The sequence below is a fragment of the Macaca nemestrina genome, chromosome 4, assembly GCF_043159975.1.
Source record: "Macaca nemestrina isolate mMacNem1 chromosome 4, mMacNem.hap1, whole genome shotgun sequence".
In the NCBI taxonomy this organism is placed as follows: domain Eukaryota; kingdom Metazoa; phylum Chordata; class Mammalia; order Primates; family Cercopithecidae; genus Macaca; species Macaca nemestrina.
In genome coordinates this window covers 87,217,160-87,240,048 of record NC_092128.1, presented here as the reverse complement: position 1 = coordinate 87,240,048, position 22,889 = coordinate 87,217,160, and the positions used below count along the sequence as shown (strand labels likewise).

General features: G+C 36.1%; 1 protein-coding gene across 1 annotated transcript; it reads left to right on the top strand.

Annotated features, from left to right (window-relative positions):
* Positions 1-6,465: 6,465 nt before the first annotated feature.
* LOC105475622 (sclerostin domain containing 1) lies at positions 6,466-12,014 on the top strand. Its single transcript, XM_011731046.3, has 2 exons — positions 6,466-7,103; positions 9,638-12,014. The coding sequence occupies exons 1-2, from the start codon at positions 6,899-6,901 to the stop codon at positions 10,051-10,053; spliced, it is 621 nt and encodes a 206-aa protein (XP_011729348.1). The 5' UTR covers positions 6,466-6,898; the 3' UTR covers positions 10,054-12,014.
* Positions 12,015-22,889: the final 10,875 nt, after the last annotated feature.

Sequence of the window (22,889 nt, the reverse complement as noted above, 5' to 3'; positions counted from 1 at the left end):
GACACTGAGAGTATCCAGTCCCTAGGGAGAAATAAATATAGCAGAAGCAAACAGGTTAGGGTTTGGGCCTTGAGGGCGGAGCTTCAGGGCAGGGCTTCCATTTGATTCTGCAAACTGGAAGTATTTGGAGCACAGGCCCAGTTAAATAGACTAGGCAATCCTCATGGAGATCATGAGTCTAGGCCACACTTATGAGGGCATGTGTATATCCTATAACAGTTTACTTCAAACTTTAGCATGCTTAAGAACCAATTGTAAGCTTGTTAAAATAGTTTCCTGGGCTCCAGCCCAAGGGATTCTGACTCATGTCTGAGGTCAGGCCCAGAATTTGCATATCTAACAGGCTCTCAGGAGAAACATTGTTTTAGACCAACTATTAGGCTGGTGGAACGAAACTAATTCCAATCTGCATTCACCACTGGGGGCAGGATATTTAATATGCTGCCAGCCTTTGTCAGATTTAGTTCAGGGACCGTTGGACTGAACACACAGAATGAGGGCATTGATTCCTATTGCGTAATGTAATAAATTGAAGTAAAAAGGACAACTTCCTACTGGCGCTAGTTTGTGCAATCGGATGGAAGCCCTGTCCCTCCTGTCCTCACCTACTCCCTAGAGCTTGCTTGTGAAGTTTCTGGGTTGGGGAGGTGCTGTTGGCATCTAGTGAGTACAGCCCAGGGATGCTGCTAAACATCCCCCACAACAGAACCTTCTAGCCCAGAGGTCAATAATGTGGAGACTGGAGGAACCCTATCTAGATCTCCATCTATTGGATTTGAGATTCACTTGGGTTTTATATCAGGTTACACAGGGCATTGTAAGCTGGGTTCTCTAAATTAATGTTATTCATGGTGAGGCGGTTTATAATAAAAGAAACATTATATTCAACAAATAAGACTAGCAAGCATTCAAACAAAATACAAATAAAGAGACAACTAATGAAGGTGATGAGGGAGAAAGAAAGAAAATTGTACAGGAAGAGTAGGTTAAGGGGAGTGCCTTTAGTAAAATTCTAACCAGGAACTTTCTGGAACAGGAAGAGAGGGTAGGCTTCATGTCTCATTCAGCTTTGCCTGGATGACACCATCTTTAAAAAGACTGGGCACAATATACACTAATATGAAATGAATGAAAGTGATTAGTCCATTCTCGTTTTAAGGATTTTTATGAATAAAGATTCTATGGTAGTTTTTGCGTTTTTTCTAAACTTATAATAGCTAATCACTTTTCCATTTAACAGGTGCTATTCTCTTAAGGGGAACTCTCAGAATAGTTTTAAGCCAGAGAGGAGCAGTAATAGTTTATTCTTGTATTCAGTAAATGCTTTTTGTTTATATATATGGAAATCCCCTTTATCGGTGATTTTGCTTTCCTTGGTTTCACTACAGGGAAAATTCCAGAAATAAACAATTGATAAGTTTGAAACTCCACACCATTCTGAGTAGTGCTATTAGTCACTTACTGACCATCTAGGTTATCAGATCGCCTGTTGTGCATCCAAGTGCTGTGTGCTCAATGAACTCTTATTTTACTTCATAGTTGCCCCAAAGCGCAAGAGTAGTGATGCTGGCAATTCGGGTTTGCCAAAGAGAAGTCGTAAAGTGTTTCCTGTAAGTGAAAAGGTGAAAGTTTTTGACTTAATAGAGAAAGAAAAAAAAATTGTATGCTGAGTTTGCTAAGATCTATGGTAAGAAAGAACCTTCAATCCATGAAAGAAGAAAAAAATTCCTGCTAGTTTTGCTGTGGCCCTTCAAACCACACAAGTGACAGCCACAGTACATGATAAACGCTTAGTTAAGATGGAAAAGGCATTAAATTTCTGGATGGGAGAGATGAACAGAAATGTGTTCCAAATGATGCCAGTCAGGTTCAGAACTGGTTTCAGGCTTTCACTGGAGGTGTTGGAACGCATGCCCTGGAGATAAAGGGTGCTGTTGTATTCTGATGCATCCCGTGTTAAAAATTAGAAACAATTAGACTAATTTTTTTAAGCCTAATGACATTTATCTATTATCTCTTACTTTTTGGCGTAAACAAATCTCCCTTCTCTCAGCTTTTTGTTCTTTACCTTAAATAAGGTAATCATATTTTTGTTCAGACTTCTCTAGTCTTTCCAAACTCATGTTTATAATTTGAAGGCTATAATGTAAAACCGTGCTCCTAGATTCATATTAAATGGCTATTTTTTCCACATTTCTTCTGTGCCAGGTTTTGTGTTAGACATTTTCATATATTTTTGTTCCTCTGTGAGGTAGGTAAGCATGGTCATGTTTTGTAGATGAAGAAACTGACAAAGAGAGTTTCAGAAAGTATAACCGACTTGAACAACACAGAAGTTAGGGAGCTGACCCCTGGACAGTTGAGAATTCACATATAACTTCTCACTCCCCCGAAACTTAACTACTAATAGTGTACTGTCAACTGGAAGCCTTACCAATAACATAAACAGTTGATTAACACATATTTTATAAGTTATATATATATAATATACTCTATTCTTAAAGTAAGCTAGAGAAAAGAAAACATTATTAAGAAAATTGTAAGAAAGAGAAAATACATTTATTCTTCATTAAGTGGAAATGGATCATCATAAGACATGTCTTCATCTCCACTGTCTTCACAGTGAGTAGGCTGAGAAGTAGGAATAAGAGGAAGGGTTGGTCTTGCTGTCTCAGGGTTGGCAGAAGTGGAAGAAAATCCAGGTATAAGTGGATCCTCACAGTTCAAACCTGTGTTGTTCAAGGATCAACTGTATATCCAAGTTCATACATATCGTAAATGGTAGAACTAAGATTCAATTTCAGATCCAAATTCAGATTTTCAAATTCAATTTCCAAGTCATATGATAAATGATACTATTTAGAAAATCATAATTGGTTTCCGGCTTTTACAAATCAAACTGCTAGTAGTAATTCTAATACCATTATTTGATTGTTAATAATGCCACCACAGTGATAGCTCAGCTGAGGTCTATAAAATAAATCTTTAACAAAATTTTCTATTTTTATTTTATTTTTCTTGCAATGATGCACAGCTGAGAACAGAAAATAAGTCTTAACACTCTCCCAAAGAGTGCAAGATGCCCAGTCACCGTGTCTAATGATTCCACATCTGATGCTCTCAAGGCCCTAGCATTATTCACAAAATGACGTAATTACAAATAACATTGTACTGATTATGTTATGTAACAAATTATCCCAAAACTTAGTTAAAACAACAAACATTTATTATCTCATAGTTCTTGTGGTTGCCTCTGGTTTGATGTCTCTCCTAAAGTTTGCATTCAGGTTGTAGACCAGGGCTGCAGCCTCACCTGCCTGTGAGAGGATTTGCTTCTAAGCTCACCCATGTCATTGTTGATGGAATTCTCAATTTTTTGGCTGAGGGCCTCATTCAGTCCCTTGTCGGTCACAGGCATCAGTTCCTTGTTACATGGACCTTCCTATGGGGAAGTACACATTATGGTAGCTGGCTTCCACCAAAGCAAGCAAGAGAGTGAGAGGAGCCAGAAAGACAGAAGTCACAGTTTTTTGAAAACCTAATCATAGAAGTCACATCTCATCACGTTAGTATGTTATACTAATTAGAAGTTAATCACTAAGTTCTTTCCACACTGAAGAAAAGGGGATTGCTACAAGGATGTGAATATCATGAGAAGGGGATTATTAGGAGCCATCTTAGCGACTGCCTACCACAAATACTAGCCAATCTCTTTTTAATGAAAGAATATTTTTTCTATCTTTCTTAAATACTTAATTTAACCACTTATTCCACAACACCCATAAGATAGAAATGGTTCTTCTTTCATAGGTCTTGCCAAGTCATCAGGTAACTAGCTGCTCTGACACATGTATGCTGGATTGAGACGAGCAGATAGAGGGAAGAGAGGCCAAGGCGAGTTTTCTCAGTGCTAGTGCCGTCTAAACTGAGACTGGAAGGAAAAGTAGGTGATTAGTCAAGGAAGAGGGTGAGGGAAGAGTGTTATAAGCAAAGGGAATAACAGGTGCATACTAATGCCTGAAGATGAGAAAGAATCAATTTCAATATTAAATATCTATGTTCATTCTTCTCGGGTTATTATAGTTTGTGGTTATCCTTCACTAGATCTTAGCCAAAAGGCCGAGAAGCAATAGTTTGTGGTTATTTTTAATGGAGCTCTTTTAAACTGATCAGAATAACTGTTAAGTATTAAACTTATGATTATTTCTGTTTTAGCAAAGTAGTTTTCTTTCTTTTTATTTATTGATTTATTTTGAGACAGGGTCTCACTCTTGCCCAGGCTAGAGTGTTGCAGTGCTATTACAGCTCACTGTAGCCTCAACACCCCAGGCTCAAGTGTTTCTCTTGCCTCAGCCTCCTGAGTAGCTGGGACTACAGGCATGAATCACCATGCTCAGCTAGTTTTTGTTTTATTTTTGCAGAGACAAGGTCTTACTATGTTGTCTAGGCTGGTCTCGAATTCCTGTGCTCAAGCGATCCTCCTGTCTTGGCTTCTTAGAGTGCGCAATTACAGGCAGAAGCCACTGCACCCAGCCTCAAAGTAGTTCTCTAGAGGTCTGTCAGGTAAATTGGGCCCAAGAACTCTGAGTTTGTCCTGTCCACATGCACAACGACATTGCCTTCTCTTCTAATTTTGCTTCTGCCTGAGGTGATATCCTAAGGTTCAGCCTACAAAATACTAGGTGCAGCAGATTTAATAACTGTGCATGAGTTTGGTCAACCTCATTAGCCCAACCTGATAATTAAATTCCAATTAAAATACCCCCTGCTCGTGACACACAAAAAAGAAAAAGCAGTGAGGAACAGATTAGATTATTTTGACCTTTTAATTTCCTTTAGGCATTGGGTCTGTAGGTCAATGATTAATATTAACATGCTTTGTGTAATTAACATCAAGTCCCTTGGTAAGTAGGACAGAAATTCTTCATAGTTAGTGTTTTAGAAGGATGCCTGTAATCTCCATTTGCACAAAATAAACTGACATATGATTTTCCAGGAAGGATGTTAGAATAAATGACTATTTATCCAATCTAGGATAGAGATATATTGTTAGTAGGGAGTATATGTCCATTAAATTGATTGTCTGAGTCTGGTTTTTAAACTTTTTATTATGTACAATTTGGAACATACACAAGAATAAACAGAATATAATACTTTACCATCCTGCTCTAACAACCATCAACTTGTAATTAATCTTTTGCCACTCACACCTCTAACCTCCTCATATTGTTTTTGAAGCTTATTCTAGCTTATTCCATATAATGTAAAAGAGTATATAAAATCATTTCATCTAAGGATATTCCAGTATATACCTCTGATAGAGAAGCAGTAATTGTTTTAAAACAAAACTACAGTACAATTTCTGTCCTAAAAAAGAACAATAATTTATTGGTATTATAATACTTTTCCTTTATTCTTATTTTTACTTTCTTTTGTAGTGAGATAGATGATAGATAATTAGTGGTTAAATTGGGGGTGATTTTACCCCATAGGGGTCATCTGGTAATGTTTGGAGATATTTTTGTTACCAACTAGGGGGTGCTACTGGCGTCTAGTTGGTAGAAGCCAGGGAAGATGATAAACACACAGGACAGTTCCCCAATAATAAAGAACTGTCTCTTGCAAAATGTCAGTCGTGCTTCTATGGAGAAATTCAGGTAGGCAGACAGATAGATAGACAGACAGATAGGTGAATAGCAGTTACAATGGACAAAAGCTTATACAGAAAAGAGATACAAAATTAGGTGACTTAGGTAGCCACACAAAGGACAAAAATGGATTTATAATTGAAAAGGTGATTCAGAATAGTTATTCCAATTGAGATGTCCCATCATGAAATAGAATTTTATGACTGTTTTAAAGGGATTATCAGTGGCCTATAATTAATTAATGGAACACGTGTTCTGGGTGTAGATAGAGTAATTCAGAAAAATAGGTTTCTTACTTGGGCAGCAGAGTCAAAGAAAGTAATGAGCAAAATATTTAGTAAATATGAGTCGATTCTGTGTTCTGAAAAAATCTAGAAAAAATTATTTTGGATTCACTAAGCAGTCTGTCACAAATGGCTTTGTTTTATGTAAAACAGCGCTATGGATATTAATGCTTGTGACACATTTTTAAGATGAAAATGAGTATTACTTACTTTAATGTAGACAGAACTATGCTCATTATTCTCCACACAGAACCCCTGGCAATAATTTACCTAGCAGCACAGTAGTTCATGCAGATCAAAGCTGCATTATTTAAGCATGTGCAGGGGGCAGGTTTTAGTTCTGTGGAAAAAAAAAAATATTGGTTTGCTTTAAGGAAAAAAAAATATTGGTTTGCTTCTTGAGAGAAAGCAATGTTTCGCTAACTAGGTGCTTCATGCAAGTCCTACAATATTTAAACTCACACGACTTCCTCCTGTTACCTGGGAAGAACTCCCTTCCTGACGCAAATACTCTAAAATCTGAGGGAAGTATAGAACTGTGGGAAAGCCAGTCTCTTCAAATGAACAGCGATGTATTTTCGTTTAAATTAAACCCGAATGTTAACTAGACTCAGGAAAGGAAATGGCAGAGGAGAGTCTGTCGTTGATATAGAATGTGCCTGCCTGCGTCGGCTCACAGACAAGTGATGAAGTCCAACTCTGAAATTTCAGGCAATTTGTATACCAAGCTCCTCCTTTTCTGCAGTCTTCTTTTCCATTGGTAAAATTCTTTTGCAGGGTCATGTAGGGATCCCACCCCTTCTCTGTGTTTTCACTCTGAAGCTCTACACAACTTTACACCTGAATGAACGCCAAACCTCTGTGGATATATAAAGGGAAGCTTGAGGAGGAATTTCACAGATACAGTGCAGAAGCAGAGGCAAAGGAATTAACCAGCTCTTCAGCCAAGCAAATCCTCTACTCACCATGCTTCCTCCTGCCATTCATTTCTATCTCCTTCCCCTTGCATGCATCCTAATGAAAAGCTGTTTGGCTTTTAAAAATGATGCCACAGAAATCCTTTATTCACATGTGGTTAAACCTGTTCCAGCACACCCCAGCAGCAACAGCACGATGAATCAAGCCAGAAATGGAGGCAGGCATTTCAGTAACACTGGACTGGATCGGAACAGTAAGTGTGTTTTACTTGTACAGGTTTGTTTGTTTTTTTTCTTTTCTGGTAGCATTAGCTCACATTGCTGTAGAATTGTTTTATTGGTAACTAACCTGAACCATATATATTTTGTGAAACAATTTGGGAGTAATCTGCCGCATGCGTAGGCTGGCATTCTTCCCTGTGTAGTGATTTTAAAGTTAACCTAACTAAAAGAGTGGTTTAATAATGCAAGCACAGACTGAAGTTTTATCAAACATCCACAAACAAAACATTTCCAGGAATTAAACTATGGTTCTGTCAAAATCATGCAAAATGAGAGTTTTAAAAAGTATTGTTTTAGATAGCTCAAGTTCTGGTTGTTTTGTCAATTTATTTCAGGGCGTATGCAATTTTGGTAAAGTGTATAAAGGTAGCTAACATGTATTATTAGTTACCATCCACAAATACATATAGGGAATCACAAAGGAAAAAAGGAAGCTTCCAGGAGAAAAAATTTGTTTACATTGGATTTCTAAAATATGCCTAGTGAGATAGTCAAAAGTTTTGATGAAGCTCAATATAAAAGAGGGATAAACTAAAAATTTTGGAGAATCATATTTTTCTAAACTAATTCCTTGTTGTCCCAGTCAAAATTTAGATAATTGTATATTTCTGTGACAGACTGGGGACTTTTTTGTAACTTAAGAGATTTAAAACAACAGCTTAGTTGACACACTAATTGACCACTGGTTAGGGGGATTCAAATTTCCCCTAACTTTTATTTCCATCTTTTCCTTTAGAAGAGGCCACATGCTAATAATCAGGTTTTAAGAGAGAGAGAGAGAGAGAGAGAGAGAGAGAGAGAGGGAGAAAGAGAAACAGTGAACAGGAAATCTTACACAAATCTTTTGCCTCTCCTTCTTCACTCCATTCAACTATGAAAAGTAGTTTTGACCTTTGAAAAGTCAAACCAAATATGACTGTTAATGTCTAAGAAAGCTAAGATGTTTTAACTTTCATGAAGATGGTTGCTTTTAAGTACACAGGACATATCTGATTATTATTAGATTACTGAGCAATGCGGTGGGTATTCGTTGTCAATGAACTGTCACTGCAAAAATGCCAAATCTGTATATACACAGGAACAGAAAGCTTGACAAGTCAAAATTATTTCTGGCTATTTCCAGGTGCATTCCTGAGGCAGCTGCAGGAAGGTGAGCTGGAGGCAAATCAGGCACGCTGAGCACACTGTCCAACCAAACAATTTACGCTTTACATTTTAATCCCACAATTCTAGATTTCTATGCATGCATGTGTATATAAGTAAGTTTTTACGCAAATGTCACGTTCCCCTTAAGCTATATCTCTTACCTCAGAAGTACTAGGATACATAGATGAAGTGAAACTCCTGATTCAGTTCTACTTTGACTTAGCTTTCAGTACTCTTTGTAGAACCACTTCAGTGTCCCTTATCATTTCTATTTGTAAAATGTCAGCAGCCTGCACTTTTAAACATCCTTTTTTTTTTCCTGGTTGGCAAGCCTTGATTTCTTTTCAAGCGTGTTATAAGCAATTCTCCTCAAGTTTAGATAACAAAGCAAGGGTAAGGAAAACTTAAAATATTTAAAGATTAATTTTTGCTTTAATTACATAAGGCATGTAACAAGACACAGCCAATTAGAGAACATACCTATCAAATCCAAATAACTAAAACAAAAAGTTTGCCATGACCAATATTCAGGAAATGAACACCGTGGTTCCTTTTGCAGTTGCAAATCAGACATGTTAGGCATTTTTCTGCCATAAAATTCATGGAAATGTAGCCAAGTTGTTATGGCAACCATACGTTCCTGATTTAGGGGCTTTTATATTCTTCGAATCTTGAGTTGTAGTGGCATTTTGCATTTCAAACATCTTACTGTTTGTATTTTTTAAAATATAGTTTGGGAATTTATGTTTAAAACATAGTTATTAAGTTTGATATGCAAAATGTCAGATGTTGTACACATATGCATGTATGAGTCTCTGCAGCGAAAGTCTAAAATTGAAATAAAATATTACTGAGAGCATATGCATTATACACAATATTTCAATGGCCCTACCACATTCTTTTCAACAGATTTTTTAAAAGCCTAATTGAAAGCACTTGCAGACATTAACCAATATGACCCTTGAGAAAGAGAATATTAAAGTATACTCTTTTAACTCATTGAATAACGAATATTTACACGCAAATGGAAGAGCTGCTAACCCCTTATTGGAGAGTGAGACTAAGAAAATTGGATTTTCAAACACTCTAATAAGCAATCAGCTAATGATATATATAAAAAAAATCGGGCCTACATTTTTTTTCCCAAAAAAGTTATAGCCATGTAAACTGATGATTTTCATGAAAGTGTCTCTATCCTATCCAGGCAGATTGTTTTCATTGTGAAAATAAAGTAGGTGCTCACTTTCTATTTGGCAATTTTCTATCATTTGGCTATTATTTTTGTCATTGCGGAGCACTTTTTAAAAGGTCTTCGTTTGCATTTTTGTCTCTGATGCATATTCTTTTTTGTTTCCTGCAGCTCGGGTTCAAGTGGGTTGCCGGGAACTGCGTTCCACCAAATACATCTCTGATGGCCAGTGCACCAGCATCAGCCCTCTGAAGGAGCTGGTGTGTGCTGGTGAGTGCTTGCCCCTGCCAGTGCTCCCTAACTGGATTGGAGGAGGCTATGGAACAAAGTACTGGAGCAGGAGGAGCTCCCAGGAGTGGCGGTGTGTCAATGACAAAACCCGTACCCAGAGAATCCAGCTGCAGTGCCAAGATGGCAGCACACGCACCTACAAAATCACAGTAGTCACTGCCTGCAAGTGCAAGAGGTACACCCGGCAGCACAACGAGTCCAGTCACAACTTTGAGAGCATGTCACCTGCCAAGCCCGTCCAGCATCACAGAGAGCGGAAAAGAGCCAGCAAATCCAGCAAGCACAGCATGAGTTAGAACTCAGACTCCCATAACCAGACTTACTAGTAACCATCTGCTTTACAGATTTGATTGCTTGGAAAACTCAAGCCTGCCATTGCTATTTTCTCACTTGAAAGTATATGCTTTCTGCTTTGATCAAACCCAGCAAGCTGTCTTAAGTATCAGGACCTTCTTTGGGAATAGTTTTTCCTTTTCAAGTTTTTCAAGATGTAGGTATATCCATGAATACAATTTGCATTTAAATTCCACGTATCCTGTAGTTTTAATTCCTCATTGTTCTTAAAAGACTGTTGATACTATATACATCAGTGAATCATTATATTTTAAAACAGAAAAGGGCTTCTCAGATACCCTCCATCTACTGGCCCATCCCATATCCTAAACAAAACCCCTTCAAAACAGAAAGGTTAAAAAAAAATTGTTGTCATGAATCTTCGCAGCAACATTTCAGAAAGGTGCTTTTTTGGTACTCTTCATGGGAACAGTTTAGCAGCCATGAGTGATCTTCCTTTGAAAGAGAATGAAAGACCTTGTGACATTTCACTTCAAAAATAAGCCCTGTAGCTCTTTACAGTTGCATAGTATGAAATTATACCCTGCATGCTGACCCTCGCTTGGAATGGAATGCCAGAAATGCATGGCAGTGGCTAATAAGTAAAGCTGATTAACTATTTATTTGTCAATGTTATTATTTAATGAGCTTTCACATGTGATTTTTTTTCAAAATGTTAATTTTTTAATGTTTTGGAACTTTTTCATGGACCTAAATATTTTCCTATATGACTTGTGGTTGACCTTGAAATATGAAAATACATGTTGTAGATATGTAAAATGATTATTTTACTCTCCTTATTACATATATGTTCATGGTGAACTTTATCAATAGTATGGATCTTTTTAAATCAATAAGATGCTTTGTAAAGTTGAAATACGTAATACTTTCTTGTTTAATCTGTGCAATCAGAAGGTGTTTTGACCTTCAATTCAACTGGTTTCTTTTAACAAAAATAAACACTGCTAAAAGTTATTGTCGTTGCCTTTAACATGTATAAAGGGTGCAAAAACTGTAGAATAAATGTGTAAGGGTAATTGCTTTTTTGTTTTCTAAGTCACATTCAAGCTTTGACAGAAGTATCTATTCTAAGAGAGGAGAGAGAGGGAGACATGGAGTCCACCTCTTCAGTAAATGGGAGGTTGCAAAACTTGGGTGTCAATCCAGCAATGAGTAGTCATGAGAATATCAAATTTACATACACCAGTGGATGCCAAGTCTGCTGCTCATTATAATCACCTGGGGGAGATATTATGAGACCCAGTGCCCAGGTTTTCATCCACATTACATCAGAATTTCTTGGGGTAGTGCTCAAATATCAGTAGGTTTTAAAGTTTTCCAGATGATCTCAATGTACAGCTAAATTTGAGAAAGGAAGGAATTGTGAAGAAATCAATATCTTATGTTGGAGAACATTGAATACTATTGCATGGCCCACAAACCAAAAACATGAAATAAAAAAAGGAAACAAAAGCTAATTTTTCAGTGTTTTCAATGTTGGCATGTTGTTATATTAAGCAACATAGTTTCTTGAAGCAGATTATACAGTTGAAGGACGGTTGTGTCAATTCAATCAAATGATTGACTTCATCACTCCAAATGAAGAAAACCAAAGAGGCTCATGATGTATTGGTAATATTTCCTGGGTTTTGCCTTTTGGGATGCTGAGCATGAAAGACTCCTTAGCACTTTTTTTGTAGTAGATTGTTCTTTTTGTAATTACAAGTCTGAAAATCACATGTAAATTACATATAGCATACTAAGCTAAACAAGAACATTAATATTGTTGCTTCCCTGTGAGAAGTAGAAGCATCTAAAAAGAACCTCTAGATTTTATAATAATGCTAACTGTTATACCACCAAATAAAGAAACAAATAATAGCCTACTACTGATTTCTCTTTCAGTCTTAATAAGCATCTTAAATTATTTCATATTATATCATCATATTACTACATGAAAAATTCATAATAAATATAGGTTGAATATACCAAATATGTCTTGTTTCATATGTCTAATTTACCTGTCCATCCTCTATGTGGGATATGTAATATAACACAGAAAACTTCAGATACAGACACTTTGGCCATTTCTTCCTTCTCAATAAGACAGCACCTTTTACAGAAGACCTTAGAGATGGTCTCAAGAATTAGTGTGCCTTAAGATCTGAGGCATAAAAACGACTTGATCTGACAACAGCTTTTCACAATCAAGAAGACTATGTTGTTGTGTTTTACTAAAACAAAGGTTTTGGTGATAATAAAATGCTAAAATCTTCAGTGATTTGATTCCTAATAGTGTATTAGCAAATGGACCATAAATATATGAAGAAAAAAGAAATGTAATAAAAGAAGCTTATAAATAAGACTTCTGTAGTCTCTGCTAAGTTTAAAATTGGATCTATTTCTAATGATCACATTCAATTACTGATCTGTTTCAGGCCATGTTACATTGATGATGCATTCATTGTATCATCTTTAACATCAAATGACAGGAAAAGGTCAGCAGTCAATAAGAAAGGCCTAGAATAAAATCAGTGTCTCAGTGAAGTAAAAATTAAAAGCCAAAAGAAAGAATAACTTTCTAGTTATTATTTTAAAATACTAAAAATCATATGTGTCTCAACTGCTAAATATCTTTTGTGTTTTACTTTCATGTGTTCCAATCTGATAAACTGCATAATTTTACTATCACCTTAGTAACTATCATCTCAAAATGGTAGATTATGATAATTTTAGCATATTCTTACCTCTAGTTTACATTCATAAAATCTATCCATGAAATGATAGAAATTTAGAGGTGTTCTTAATTAAATTTAATAAGCATATTAAATTTAATGAATTATTAATTTATTAAATTTACTTTGGCCACTATACATCAAAGATATCTTCAAATGGTTTCACAGACACATAGACAAATGAATAGACATAAATATATTGATGTTTATAGATAAGTGTACATTGACATATATATCAATAATAAGAATGAAAGAAAAATTAATAGCATATACACAAATGACTAATATATAGTATGCTAGACTGAAGCCAAACACGGACATATAACCTTTAAAAATATCTATTTGCAGGCTGAGCACTGTGGTGCACACCTGTAATCCCAGCACTTTGGAAGGCTGAGGCAGGCGGATCACTTGAGGCCAGGATTTCGAGACCAGCCTGACCAACATGGTGAAACCCCGTCTCTACAAAAATACAAAAATTAGTTGGGCATGGTGGCACATGCCTGTAATCCCAGCTACTCGGGAGGCTGAGGCACGAGAGTCGCTTGAACCCGGGAGGTGGAAGTTGCAGTGAGCCAAGATCACCACTGCACTCCAGCCTGGGCAACAGAGCGAGACTCATCTCAAAAAAAAAAAAAAAAAAAATATATATATATATATATATATATACACACACACACACACACACACACACACACACACATATACACACACACACATATATATATATTTGCAAAAAAGTTAATATTTTAACTACAGATCATTTATATTTATTAATTTGTGTTAGTTACAACCAACCAATAACTGGCAACACGCTGCTGGCCATGTTTATTTTACTATATATTTTTTGAAAAGCAACCAAAATTAGAATGTGTGTGTTAAATAAAAGACACTGAGCCTTAATTCATTTCTGCTCTATTATCAAATGAGTAAGGTTTTGCCAGGAGATCTTGCAGTATCATCCATCCTATAAATCACTATTGAATATCTACTATACTGTTAAAATGTGTTTTTTACTATGTAACATAATCTGTTTACTGAGCACGATGTTTTTAATAGATGCTCAGTGGAATAGTTATATTAAGAAGTCATGAGTAGAGAGAATAATATTTAGCAGCAGCCAAATCAGAAAACTTCCAAATTTCTGAATAAAATTAAAACTTTTCAAAGCTTAAATTTAGTATTTTGCAAATTTCTCAATTTGCAGTCACCATGAAATTTTAGATATCAAAATATAATTCATTATATTTGGAATTAAAACATGATTTAGATTTAACTCTGAAAAGTACTTTTTAATCTTAAAATGAAAATTCACTCCATTCCCTAAATTCAGCATTTATATGCTTTATATGATCATATCATACTAATAAAAACTGAAATGTATGGCAAGGTTTTGATGGAATCCTTGAATATACTGAGAAGTAGTTCAGCGGGGAGATGACTTAGGATGCTCAGTGTGAGAAAGCAGCATTCTCTTGTTAGAATGTTTCCTTCCCTCAAAGGCAGATGGAGATGACTCTCATCTTGGTTTCATTGGAACCTACTAAAATATAGCTCTGTGTTGAATGGAAATGAGTCTAGATTTCTGAACTAGGTAGACATTTGGTCACCAGAATCTCTGTTGCATCCGCAAAGAGACTCACTGAAATAGATATCCCAAAAGACACTGTGTTTGTCAGTGTCATTTTGAGTTCCACTGGTGCATCATTCTTAATGTAATAGCTAATTTCACATTTGGTGCATTTTCCTGCATATTTCGCAAATTGTCTTGAAGAGCTATAGGGTAACAACTACTGAGGAATTTTGAAATCTCAAAGGGAAAATGTTTTGGTTTTCAGGTTCAAGAATTGATTAAAATGAATTAATACCAAACTGAATGCATAATTATTTCCAGAGCAAACTAAACTGAGTTTATCATCTGCATTTGGGTCACTTGCTGAAGGATTTATTTTTTGTTAATTAGCAAAACAGTTTGGGAGATTTCCTGTGAAAAAACTTAAAATATTTACCTCTAACTTAAGTAACTGCAAACCAAGGGTCACTTTGTATTACTGATTTCATCTTTAGGAATGGGATTAGGTACTTACATCTGAGACAGATGTCTAAATTGAATGGCATTATCAGTGGCACAGACATATCAAACCAAAGTTTATTGTCATTAAAACTGATCAAGAGTTTGATATGCGTGTTACCTGACTTCAAACTATACTGCAAAGCTACAGTAACTGAAACAGCGTGGTACTGGTACAAAAACAGGCACATAGACCAATAGAACACAATAGAGAGCCCAGAAATAAGGTCACACATCCACGACCATCTGATCTTTGATAAAGCTGACAAAAACAAGCAATGGGGAAAAGACTCCCTATTCAGTAAATGGTGCTGGGATAACTGTTTAGCCATATGCAGAAGAGTGAAGAATGGGCCCCTTCCTCATACCATACACAAAAATCAACTTAAGATGGATTAAAGCCTTAAATGTAAAACCCAAAACTATAAAAACCCTGGCAGACAACCTAGACAATACCATCCTGGACACAGCAATGGGCAAATATTTCATGATAAACACACTAAAAGCAATCACAAAAAAGCAAAAATTGACAAGTGAGATCTAATTAAACTTAACAGCATCTGCACAGCAAAAGAAACTTTCAACAGAGTAACCAGACAAACTATAGAATGGGAGAAAATATTTGCAAACTACTCATCTGACAAAGGTCTAATATCCAGCATCTATAAGGAACATTAACAAATTTACAAGAGAAAAGCAAACAGCCCCATTGAAATAAATGAAGAGACATTTCTCATAGGAAGATATCCATGCAGCCAACAAGCATATAAAAAAAGCTCGATATCACTGATCATTAGAGAAATGCAAATGAAAACCACAATGAGATAACATCTCACACCAATCAGAATGGCTATTATTAAAAAGTTAAAAAATAACCGATTGCTATTTTTGAGGTTGTGGAGAAAAGGGAACACTTATACACTGTTGGTGGGAGTGTAAATTAGTTCAACCATTGTGGAAAGCACTATGATGATTCCACATAGAGCTAAAAGCTGAACTACCACTAGACCCAGCAATGCCATTACTGGGTATATACCCAGAGGAATATAAATCTTTCTACCATAAAGATACATGCACGCAAACATTCATTGCAGCACTATTCACAATAGCAAAAACATGGAATCAATCTAAATGCCCATCAATGACAGATTGGATAAAGAAAATGTGGTACATATATACCATGGAACACTATGCAGCCATAAAAAAGAACAAAATCATGTCTTTTGCAGGAACATGGATGGAGCTGTAGGATATTATCCTCAGCAAACTAATGCAGGAACAGAAACCCAAATACTGCGTATTCTCACCTATATGTGGGAGTTAAATGATAGGAACTTATGAACACAAAGAAAGAAACAACAGACACTGGGGTCTGCTTGAGTAGGGAGGGTGGGAGAAGGGAGAGGAGTAGAAAAGATAACTATTGGGTACTTGGCTTAATACCTGGGTGATGAAATAATCTGTACAACAAACCCCTATGACATATGTTTATCTATGTAACAAATCTTCACATATACTTCCAAACCTAAAATAAATGTCAAAAACCCCCCCCAAAACAAAAAACAAACGGGCAAAAAAAGACCTTGATATGGCTTAAACATAAGTTACTATAAAAATATAGGCATCATGATTTTCAGAAGAAATAAATTTCTTTTTAAAGATTTGTCTTTAAATTCATAGAAATTAAAAAAATTTTTTATCTTACAACATCGGCAAATTTGTCACAAAACAATCATTCAATTCCTTTTATTCATTGAGATGTTAACCCAAATTTGGCATTCAATGACAGGCTAAAACACTGAACCCAGGCATCCACTAACCAGCACTTTTAAACAATCCTTTACAATCTTTAATCAACGCTATATTTTATGTTAGTTTACCACTTTTACTGACCTGAACTTCCTGTATTATTGTTTGCTTTACTTCCTCCCTCACTTTTCAAATATGTTTTATAAGTTATAACATAATTTCTTTGCTTTTCTTGGTTTACTTTCTAAAGCTCAAGGGCTTTATAAAACTTTTTTGCTTCAAATTTATTTATTGTAAACCTAAGACAAAAAAATTGCAAAATGCATTTAATAATCTAGTGAAGGATTGCTACTTTGCCTGTTCATTGACACTATCTTTCCTAAGGTTGATTAATTTGCCTACTTTTGTTTTTTTTGAGATGGAGTTTTGCTCTTGTTGCCCAGGCTGGAGTGCAATGGCGCAATCTTGGCTCACCGCAACCTCCACCTCCCGAGTTCAAGTGATTCTCCTGCCTCAGCCTCCAGAGTAGCTGGGATTACAGGCATGCACCACCATGCCTGGCTAATTTTGTATTTTTAGTAGAGACAGGGTTTCTCCATGTTGGTCAAGCTGGTCTCGAACTCCTGACCTCAAATGATCCACCCACCTTAGCCTCCCAAAGTGCTGGGATTACAGGCGTGAGCCACTGAGCCCGCCCTTTGTCTACTTTTTATACTAATAACAGTTTACATTTAATCTTTGACTGAGTTTGACATTTAAAAAATAATAAAGTTTTCAGTTGGAATCATCTGCAATTTTGTAATGTAGTAACTTTATACAAGAGACTTTCAAGACATGTGAACTTGGAAACAGAAGATGTGGGATCTGGATTAGACTCTGCGGCTCCTAATTTGTTGGGTAAATTTACACTTGTTTATTCAGCTTCGTAAAGCTTCACTTACTTCATTTGTAAATTAAGAGAGTTGAACTAGATAATGTCTAAAGTATCTTCCCTCTGAAATATTCACATTCTATTGTCTTAAACAATATGGTCATATTTACAGTCACAGTGACATACACAAAGGCAGATGTGATTTATGCTACTCTCTACTTTTGATTCTGTCCCCAGCTCACTCAAATGTGAACTTTTGCAATAACATTTTGGTCAAACTTGTTATGGAAGTTGACATGGGCTATCATAACCAATAAGACAGGCAGTATAGAATGAAAGTGGAGACCCAGCTTCAGGAGGGCTAAGACTGTAGCTTGTTATCAGGCATTTCCTACTCTTAGTCCAAACTTGATCCAACACCAGGAAAATGTTAAGGATCTGGGAGAAGGTGAGGAAACTCTGTACAAAACAGATTAGGATTTTTCTCTGTTAAAAAACTCTATTACTACTCTATTACCTCTTCCCTTCTAGAGAAAATAACAAAAGGTGGCTGGAACATATAATGAGAATTGGGTTTTATTTTAAAATAATGATGTTATATTTTGTTGAAAGTTTTTATTTTAAAAATTATATTACATATTATAGGTGAGATAGTGATACTTCTAGTCCATATATTTTATAATATCTGAAATTCATTCATTAATCTACTTCTTTATTTAGTAATTGTTAAAAATCTAGTCTGTGTCTTTTAGATTCTAAGAACACATTGGTGTACAAAAGGCAATCCAATTAGGGAACAAATGTTCTGTTGCAAAATGTAAAGACAAATACATATAATCCCATTATTGAGCAAAATTCATATGTGTCATTGCTATGATCCATCACCTAAATTGTACTATCTGGACTTAAAACAAGAAGAGTATATTTCAGAAGGTATTGCTAATATCCCCACAAATATTTGAGATAAACCACAGGAAATAATAATAAGCAAAGTGGGAAAAAACTTTATTTTTAAAATTAATTTAATTTAATTTAATTTTAGATTCATGGGGTACACGTACATGTTTGTTACATGTATGTGTATATTGCATACTGCTGGGGATTGGGCTTCTAGGATACCCATTATCCAGATAGTGAACATTGTACTTGGTAGGTAGATATCTTACTTTATGATTGTAAAGCCTGTCAAATAGAGCTGCACCTTTATTTGTAAGCAGACAAAATCTTAGCACTAACTTCTTGAAAAGGACCTATCTTCTTGTTTCAAATTGTTAGAAATTTTATAGAGATCCTTCCCTTTGATTATTAATTATTCATGTGTTCATAAGTTGCTTTTTTGCAGTCCATCTTCTTCTAAATATTCATATTAAAGATAAAAATTCCTGTTTCATGTTAGTTTCCATGTATGAGGTGAAGCCATTTCATTGCTAAAGATAGCATAAGTTTAAAGGCAATAGTTGTAGAAAAATTAAACTATCAAAATATGTAAAGATGGGTCCATCTGGGCCACTAAATATTGCTTGTATCCATTATTTAAAAAGATATTTTAAATTAATTATACACTTCCCGAATAATGGTATTGTAATCAATTTGCTCTGCAGGGGGGCCTGTGATGATAGAATGATCTGCCTGGCTGCATATGGTAAGGTCCCAGGAAAGCAATCTCCAATAATATGGAAAATTTTATGGATTACATTGGATGATTGCAATGCTATCATGTAAGCCATGCTGTTATTTTACAAGTTACACTGGTTCTCAGCTATTAACATATGTTTGAGGGCCATAATTTTTTTAAAGACTTGAATTGCATTTGTGTAAATATATATTATATCCCCATTCCTCAATCCATATAATGGGGGGAAAATCCAAGAAAATGCCTCCAGCAGATGTTGGAGCTGGAATAAGGCTCTTTTTTGATCATTGTGTTCTTTTAGAGTTAAGACATTTATGATTCAGTAATATTATTAAACCAAGACAGGTGTGGTTACCGGACATTCCAGGTTAAGACTTTTTCTGTTGTGTTTTACTCTCTCTTTCATTATCAGTAGTAATGACAGGCATGTTCAATGGGAAGATGACCATGATACCAAGCAGCTATATGTTAAGCTGAAGTGAAGAGCTGGGAAATGCTGATAACAGGAAAAAAAGACTTTTAAGGATGCACAATCAACACGATAGAATAGCCCTGGAATGAGTGCTGAAAAGCCACAGTCCGTGAGGACTGCTGCCCAGAGTAGGAGCCTTCAAATCCTGTAATTTCAAGGTTATCCAAAGACCTGCTGCTCTCTTTTCCTGGCTAAGAAACAAAACAAAACACCCCTTTGCAGCTCTTCCATAACTACAGATACCTAATTTCTACCATTAAAATATTATTTTTATTATTTGAAATTTTTGATTCCTCTCACATACAAACATCTCTAGAAGAGAAAACACATTAAGACAAGGTTTGCAAACTCAGTACCTACTCAGACCAATAGGCTGGGAGTAAGGCAAGGCAAAATGGTGGAGACTGTAGAAAAGCTGTATAAACAGCTCCAAATCTACTCCTAGACACAGCCAAATACCCTCATAGATCCAAATCTTTTATATAAATTTTACCAATTTTTAAATGTTAGTCGCAAATTTTAAAAATATCCTATACCTGCCAAACTCTACATACCTTCCGATTTGCTGGGTTAGTTGAAGCTGTCCTATGGGCTGTATGGGGCTACTTAAATCATCTCTCAGAAGTTAGGAGAGCAGCATGCTAATCTCAAGTCTGCTCTCCTGAAGGGCCTTGGAAGATTCAGCTAAAATGTAAGCTTCCTGAAATCTGAGTTGACATCTCTATTTTAGTTAGTATTCCAAAATGAAACAGAAGGCACACTCAGAATAAGTTAGGGAGGGCTTATTTACAAGGAAACTAATCATAAAATTCTGGATGGGGAAAGCGCAGGGCAGAGCACAGAAGCCCAGGGCCAGCAACAGCAAAGCTGTCACCACTCCAAGCCCTACAAAAATGAGGGAGGAGTTGAGGTGATACCTGGAAGGTGAGAGCACACAGGGAGAGAAGCAGTGGGCTGTGGTCAGTCTTAGTCAGTCAGAGGAACCTACAAAGCGAGGGGGCCAGGGGAGTAATAACTTTGTCACTTTCCTTCCTTCTTCCAGTTGACCTCCTGCCAGAGCTCCCCCTTGGCTGGGAACTGGTGAATGTAACCCCTACAGATCAGCCTTGGGCTTACCTTTCTTTGCAACATCTGAAAGAGTGTATTGCATTTAGTTGGCATTGAATTATTATAGAATCTCTTGTTTTATTTTGTTTTTCATTTGAAAAGGTAGATATTAAAATGCCCTCCAAGGACCCTTTCAACATCAGTCTTCCCAATTCATTACTTTATACTTGAGATGAGGATCTGAAAGAAAGAAAATTTGGGAGAAATTCTGAGAGCTTTGAATGTCTTACTCTTGAGGTCAGTTATCATGTACTTCAAGAAACAAATAAACCTAAATTAAAGCCAAAAAAGACATGAAAACTGAGGACTTTTTTTTTTTTTTTTTTTTGCACAGTATCGTCAGGTAGCCTATGAAAAACAGGAGAATGTTAAGCATAGAGCCCTATATACTCTGAGGATTTTTCACATGTTTACATTCTGGAGTCAGGATAGGGTTTGGCTGTTTGGAGAGGGTATTTTTATTTCTGTTTTAGGGATAGGTGTCTTGCTATGTTGTCCAAGCTGGTCTCAAACTCCTAGGCTCAAGTGATCTTCCTGCTTTAGCCTCTCCAGTAGCTGAGACTACAGGTATGAGCCACCACATCTGGCGGCTGTTTGTTTTTCTTATTAATGTTGTTAGATGTTTTAATAACAACCATGTCATTAGAATATGCAGTGATTCATGAATGATTAAATGCACAATTTCTATTTGAGGGTTTATTTCAAAATGGTCACTTAAGCTTTGGAACAAGACATTAATTGAATAGAAACAATATACTTTATAAACCATGAAAAATTAACTGAGAACAATGACCCATCAACTATGTTAATGCTCACCAAAAGGCATTATCTAGAACACAAATAAATACTATGCTAGGCTTTTTCCTCATCCTTAGAAAAGAAAAAGAAAGCATTTGAATTTTGCAGCTTTGAAGTTTGGCTACCATTGTAGTCGATGGTGAGAGTAAAAAGCCAGAACTAAAACTTTAGGGTGGAAGGTTTATGACTTAGAGGTAGGGTAGCTGCTTGACTCCTACATGATTTCAAAACATGTAACTGTAACCCATTCACTTTGTAGCCCCCAGCAGTCATCAGCATGACCCATGTACCACACAAAGTTGTAGAAGGACATCACTAGGGTTCCACATGCAGCTGGTCTCCTCCTGTGGGACACTGATGATCATATCAGTTTCAGAGTGGGACAGATCCAGGGAATGATGACAGCAGTGTGCCAAGCCACTTTAGATACACATCAAAGCCAATCTTGAAACTTGGCATAGGTGTAGAATGATGGGAAATGAAGCACGCGGCTTTCAGCATTTCAAAGACTCACTCTAAGGGGAAAGTACTGCATAGATAAAAGACGATGAGACAGAATGAACAGCTGTGCCAGGCTTTGCTTCGTGGTTACACTGCCGAGCAGTCTTTAGATGTACAAAGGATAAAAAGCACTGCCAACTTTGCAATTTCTTCTTCACCTACATCTGATTGCGTAGAAATAACAACTTTGTAACTGGAATAGTTCCCTTTTCCTCTTATTCCACTCCCTTAACTTGAAAGGCCATATGTTAAGCTTAATCCATTTATGGTAATATTACTTGTTCCAAATAAAGGCTCTAGAATGCTGGAATGTTAGGAATGGGAACACACACACAAAGTTTAGATGAGAAATTCATGGAAACGTTACTTGTATTTTATTTGGCATATTACTAGATAGTAGTGCATAGTTGTGAAGAGTATAGGTACTGAAGCCAGATACCTGGATTTGAATCCTGACCTTGCCACTTAATAGTTGATTACTTTGAGCAATATATGCCTGAATTTCCTCATCCATAAAAGGGATAATTATGTCTACCTTAGAAGAGTTAACATTTGTAAGAGCTCATATCATTAGCTTTTACTGCTATTATTATTATGTGTCTTAAGTTGAGATTAGCTATTTGAGCGAGGGAAAATGTCCACTTGAATAGGGAGTTTATCTTCTCCAAGTCCTGGCTGCAGAAAGTAGGCTCAGAGCAGGATAGTGAGAAGCAGAGGAAAGAAGGAAGAGTTCAAAAGAGAGGAAGATTTGAGGTGAAATCCTGAAGTATCTTTTGGAGGACATTTTGGACTGATCTTTTTAATTTTAAATAAAGATAAAAAGCTTTGGCCTTGTGTTAGTTTTCAAAGAGGGAGTTTTTCT

Excerpts from the sequence above, each read along its gene's own strand:
- LOC105475622 (XM_011731046.3), top strand. The coding sequence starts at position 6,899 with ATGCTTCCTCCTGCCATTCATTTCTATCTCCTTCCCCTTGCATGCATC. Across the intron at positions 7,104-9,637 it reads CACTGGACTGGATCGGAACA|CTCGGGTTCAAGTGGGTTGC; the intron begins GTAAGTGTGTTT and ends TGTTTCCTGCAG.